At 25.4% G+C, this 6,000-nt stretch overlaps 1 protein-coding gene across 1 annotated transcript in view; it reads right to left on the bottom strand.

Annotated features, from left to right (window-relative positions):
* Positions 1 to 6,000, bottom strand: part of LOC105619175 (dynein heavy chain 1, axonemal-like) — a 166,845-nt gene that overhangs the window by 25,829 nt on the left and 135,016 nt on the right. The window contains exons 29-33 of the mRNA XM_012200702.1: positions 5,491 to 5,606; positions 4,157 to 4,362; positions 3,927 to 4,089; positions 2,270 to 2,430; positions 341 to 556 (exon numbers count right to left, since the gene is read on the bottom strand). Coding sequence (XP_012056092.1) covers positions 341 to 556; positions 2,270 to 2,430; positions 3,927 to 4,089; positions 4,157 to 4,362; positions 5,491 to 5,606 — 862 coding nt within the window. The remainder of the gene's footprint in view (positions 1 to 340; positions 557 to 2,269; positions 2,431 to 3,926; positions 4,090 to 4,156; positions 4,363 to 5,490; positions 5,607 to 6,000) is intronic.

The raw sequence follows: 6,000 nt of genomic DNA, 5'->3' as shown, positions 1-6,000 counted from the left end.
ATATATTATATATATATATATANATATATATATATATTCTNTAAACATATTTTATATATAAAATTATGTATAAATATATTTATATAAACNTAAATATATTATATATATTTATATATAGGCACTGCAAAAAATTGTAATTTATAATGTTATTTTCAGCTTCAGTTTATGATTGCATTTTAAGTCTGACAAACAACATAGTTTACAGAACGGAAAAATGTATTTGCAAATTTGCATATAAATATTAAACACTCTGAGATTCGCTTTGAATGAAAATAAGATTTATTTTATTATTTGATTTATTTTTATGTAATTTCTATTCATAATAAAAAAATATACTAACTAAAATTTTTTTTGCGTCTGCCATAAGAATGCCTTGGAACACTTTGCTCACATCGTGAAGATTAAAAGTATAGTGTGATTTATTGGGAGTTGGCAACATTTCGCTGTGTACAACTGCAAAAACTTTTAAAGTGGAGTCCACTATGTCATCCAGTAGATCATAAAATTCTGGTATGCTTGACATCCATGAGTCAAGGATTGTTTTAAAGATATGCAACTGTAAATTAAAAATATGATCCATAAGTTAGATCCATAAGTTTGTATGTTAAATATATTATTATGAAGATACGTACATAAATATGTACACAGATTTAATATTTAGCTTTTATAAAGAATAATCTTCTTTTTTTGAATACATTTCTTGGATATAATTAAAATTTTTAGCGTTTATATATTCTTTTTTTAAATTATAACGTAATTCTTAGTTTAAATTTACTTTAATACAATTTAATTAAGTAAATAAAGGGATATAATAGATATTTAGATCGATTGTGAAAATTAAAAAGATAGTTGAGAAGAGATTTTCTAATAAAAGATTAATTTTAATATTAAATTTTAATTCAGAGTTTATAGAAAAAAATCTGGAATGAGGACAGCCTATAACGCAATCAACGTGCCAATCACATGCTTATATTAAAAAATGGTTACTCCCTAAATTTTATTAAAAATTTATACGTCGTTTAAATTTATTGTGTATAATATTGATAATTTACTCTTGATTCAATATTTAATTAATTAACATTAGATGAACATTGAAATGTATAAGAATCGAGAAAATCATCTACAGAAGGTATAAACGTGTTTGGCATGAATATTTAATCAGCGATACTTAAACTCAGACCCGCCTCGTCGACCTTGGTCGAAACGTGCACAGAAGGTCTCGCAGGTGCGTGAAGTCGACGGGGTTCATTATGGACCCCATTATATCAACCGGGCAGGTGATTATGATAAATTATGGTCTGTATTACTCGATTTACGACATCTAATTGCGACAAACATGAAAGAATAGAGTAAACAGTGTGAACTATGGTGCCACAGAGTTCCGTCTTTTCTACGAGTCGCGATTATACGCGACTGGGTGTGGATGTCAATTTGATGGAAGAAAACCTGACGACGTAGTGGAAGGAAACATACGCGTCAAGTATGTGCAGTTCCGGGCGTAACAAGATACGTCATCGGAAATTTTCTTATATAACGAACTCCTTATATACAAGTGACATAATAACTGGAATCATTGAGTTGGATTCTGTTAAATATTATGTAATAAAATTTTCTTCTAATTATCATGCTGTTTTTATACTTTTCCCGCGTATAAAATATTGTTGATAGCTTTGCTATATTAATAATATAATTTTCAGTTACGAATTTCTCTTTCACTCTTGAATGAAATATTCCTTAATTCAATAAGAATATCAGTTGTTATAGTATATTCTTTAACGTACAATGATTATAAAATAATTATAAAATAATTAAATCTTAAATTTTAATATATATATATATATACATATTTAATATAAATTTTAAGTCAACATTTTGAATTTAGATATTTTCTTTCTCTATCTCTCTTTTTTTATATTTATTTATAAATATATTATTTCTATATATTTTTTTACGTTTTTATGCGCAGATTTATATTTTTTATACTCAATATGAAAAATGTAAAATCATGAAATTATATATAGAAGTTTTTACTTTTTATTTTATTTTTTTTAGAATCTTATACAATGTTTGAAAATTCGCGTAGAAATTTCATCCAATCAAGTAATCTCGTTTCTTACTCTAAAAATATGATTTCAGTAAAAATGTCACATTTTTATTTCTAGATAATAAAAATAATATAACCGATCTTTTTTGGATAACTGTCGATAAATGTAAGCAATTAGCATTAACATATTTAACGTGTAGTTTTACATATACTATGCAAACTCACTTTCGCATCGTCCTGCATCTCTGGAAATGCAATAATATGGAAATGCCGTAAAAGTCTAGCAGTTATTGGGTTTCTTCCACCTCCGGGAGGTCCCATAGCTGCGACGAAATTTACGTCCTCGATCAGCCTGAAGGATCCGATCTTCCTTTTGTCATACCACCCTAGGGAAAATCCATCTCAACTTAAATTTTGATTGCTAATTACGGACTATATTTTGTCGCATCAGATAAGCAAGGTATCATTTTTCGTTTAATTAAGTGTTTTAAGTTTCCTTTTTCAAGAAAAACATTTATAAGAGAGATAAAGAATTTGAAAATTTCTTAATTTATTGAAATTTTACTCAGTAATCAGATAATAAGATAATTGGATAATAATTATTATTAACAGGTTTTTTATGAAAAATTTCGCAATTATATAATTTGTTCCATATTGTGGATAAAATATATTAATATTTCCCCATGGATATATGTGAGATGCATATGTCCATATTATTGGATTCCACCCACGTAGGAGATCAATTCTAATGGCATGAGTGCCTTGGGGAGTATTACGTTTGCAGAAACAGGTTATTAAAATTTGTTGAATTCTCACTGCATCATATGTACCACAGGCAAGTATTTCATAACGCTATATAGAAATTATTATATTATTTTTTTTGAGCTTTTTTCTATTTTCCGGAATGCGTATTCTACAAAAACGTCATTACTCTAAAAAAAAGTCATTATGACAACTCCATATATTATGACGTATTATTTTTTAAAAAATATTGATTTTCCTTGTAAAATTATTCAATTATCTTAAGAGTTTTTACAAGATTAGGATTTTCCATTAATTTAAGAATTAATTTTATCTTTGACATACAATCTAACTATGAAGGGAAACTATTTAAATAGAGATTTTAATGAAGAGGGAAATAAGATTTCAAATCTCTCAAGTAAATATCGAGCTATGTTACGATATGAAAAGTTCTTTTATTGATCCTTATTATCCGTCTATTATACAATTTATGAGATATAAAATTTATATTCATTTATATAAAATATAAAATAAAAAATATTAATATAATAGAAAACGCCATTAGCGCTCAAAGTTAGATCTTTCGAATAATATAATATATATTCTTTATTAAATATCAATTCATTTCAGATATGATAGCGCATCAAAATTTTTGGATTTTCAACACAATCAATCTGAAACGCTAATAATCCCTCTTAAATTAAATTAGAAAAACTGTAAAGAACTTATTGCGATAAAATATTGTTAATTCTTCTTTCTGCTCAAAAGCTGAATAATTTTTATTATTTTATAATATTTCCTTTTTTATAGATATATTTGTAACTACATATTATATATATATATGTATTATATATATGTAGTTACAATAATTTAAGAAATACTGCATATTAAAATTAAGCATAAGTGTAACTAAAATATATATGTATTTATTATAATTTTATAACAATGTCTATATAAATTTCTTATAAGCAAATATATTTGCGATCATCATTCTGTGTCTAATCACTTTTAATTTAATTCTTAAGCTATTTTCTCATATATATTTATTCATTATATTTATTTATTACATATTAAATGATTCATGTATCAACTCAATTAATTGAATACGTTATTATAATGTTGTTAATGTTATTTTCCTTACCGTTAAAATCCATAAATTGGCGAATTAATTCAATCGGTGATTGAGCGCCACACGTATCTAATGCCGGCATATTCAAGTCATCGATGAAGAAAACTTGCTTTTTCAGGATAAGTGGCCCGTAGATATTTCTGTGTCGCTTGTCTAATTTCGCGTCAATTAAATCCTGCAAGAAATTAGACATTAATCTCATTTCCTGTTCGAGAAATACATAATTCGCTCTCTTGCTGTACTTGTATTTGATGCGCCGTAGTTCTTGCCGAGAACGTCATAAAATCGCAAATGTATTTCTTTGGCATGTTACGTGATAGTTTCGCTGACACCGTCAGAGTTTTACCGCTTCCGGTTGCACCCACGCAAAGTATATTTGTCTCGTTAGTGAGGAGATATTCGATTAATGCTGCGCTTCGTACGCTGTCTATAGTTGGAATTATGATGTCTGTAAAATATGATATCTCTGTAAATTATGATATCTCTATTAGTTTAAAAAAATTAACAATACATATCGAATTTAATGTATGGTAATTTTTAAAACGTATTCAAAATAAATTAAATCTGACCCAATGCTCTGTTCATTTTTTTATCTAATCTACATATAAAATGGATAAAGAAAGTAAATAATAATTTGTTCCTCCATTTATTTAGAGATAAAAGAATAAATAATTAATCGGGATCAGATATGACTTCACGATTTTAATTGCGCTTGGAAAGCGCGCTTATACCATTGTGTCATTCTATTTTTATTACTCATTAGAACGTAAAACAAAGAATAAAAGTAATAGTGTTAATAGTATAATATGTTCCCCGCAAATACAATCGAAGCTATAGCGTCACACCTGACCTTAATGTTATTGTTAAACGGTTATACCTATATGGAAATTGTATTAAAAAGTTATGAGACAAAATAAATACAATGAACATGATTGCAAGGCAAGATATAATATTTCTATATTATATTCCTATATAATATTTATTGATGCTGCATTGATAAATTTTTGTATTAAATAAACAGACAAATATATATAACATTCCAGACATCATACAAATTAATTTTCCTTATCAACAGCTGTTCTTTATCAATAATTTTTTTTATTAATAAAATTTATAATCGACTTTTTGATAGAACATATAACTAATTAGTGTTAAATTTATAATAATGAAGAACAAACAAACACAGAAAAGTGAACATTCTTTTATACTTAAAATTAAAATTTGTTCTTTTCAAACAAGAATTTTTAAAAATATATTTATGTTTTATTTGTTCATTATTTAGTTTTACATATTTTTATTAAATTTAAAATTAAAATTCTTTCAAACTTAATAATAAATTAAAATAAAGCTTTATTATCTATATGCATTATAAAGAAAATATGGATATCCTCTGTATTTCATATCTTTTAACATTTATGAGATTCTCTTTGCTGTTTATTTGTTATTCATTATTATATCGAATAATTAACGAGCTAATTAGTTTTGTCAAGAAATAAGAAGAATATTTATATCTCTAAATATAGAATATTTAACTTTGCTCAAATGTTTTCTTGATAAAATAGTTGTTATAATTTACCCATATATTTTATTTTTGGCTTTGCTGTGATAGATAAAACTCCGTCCAACCACTTGTACCACTTTGGTGGAATTGGCTTCTGACCCTCGATTGGATCAGTGAATCCATCGTGTAACCTGTAAAAGTAATAGAATAGTATATTCTATTACTTTTATATATACAGTCACATTTACTTTACAAGCATATATAAAGGATTAAATTCTTTGCTAATTTGCATTATTCATATAAAAAAATTATAAATAAAATATTTATTTTTGTAAAAAGGAAAAATATTTTTTGTTAATAAAAATAAGAGTATTTACACATGATATTTTACATACGAGTGTATTAACAATCATTTAAAAATTTTTATAATATTAAACGTATTATAAAATGATATAACTCTAATTGATATTTAATTCGAAATTTCCTTAATTGGTATTTGCGAAATCAGTATATTTTAATTTAATGTATCTTTATTATTTAAAATTAATATAATTAAATGATTTTTTAAATTTTGAAAGTCAAAAT

The sequence above is a fragment of the Atta cephalotes genome, assembly GCF_000143395.1.
Source record: "Atta cephalotes unplaced genomic scaffold scaffold00019, whole genome shotgun sequence".
NCBI classification, from domain to species: domain Eukaryota; kingdom Metazoa; phylum Arthropoda; class Insecta; order Hymenoptera; family Formicidae; genus Atta; species Atta cephalotes.
This window is presented reverse-complemented; position numbering and strand designations above follow the sequence as displayed.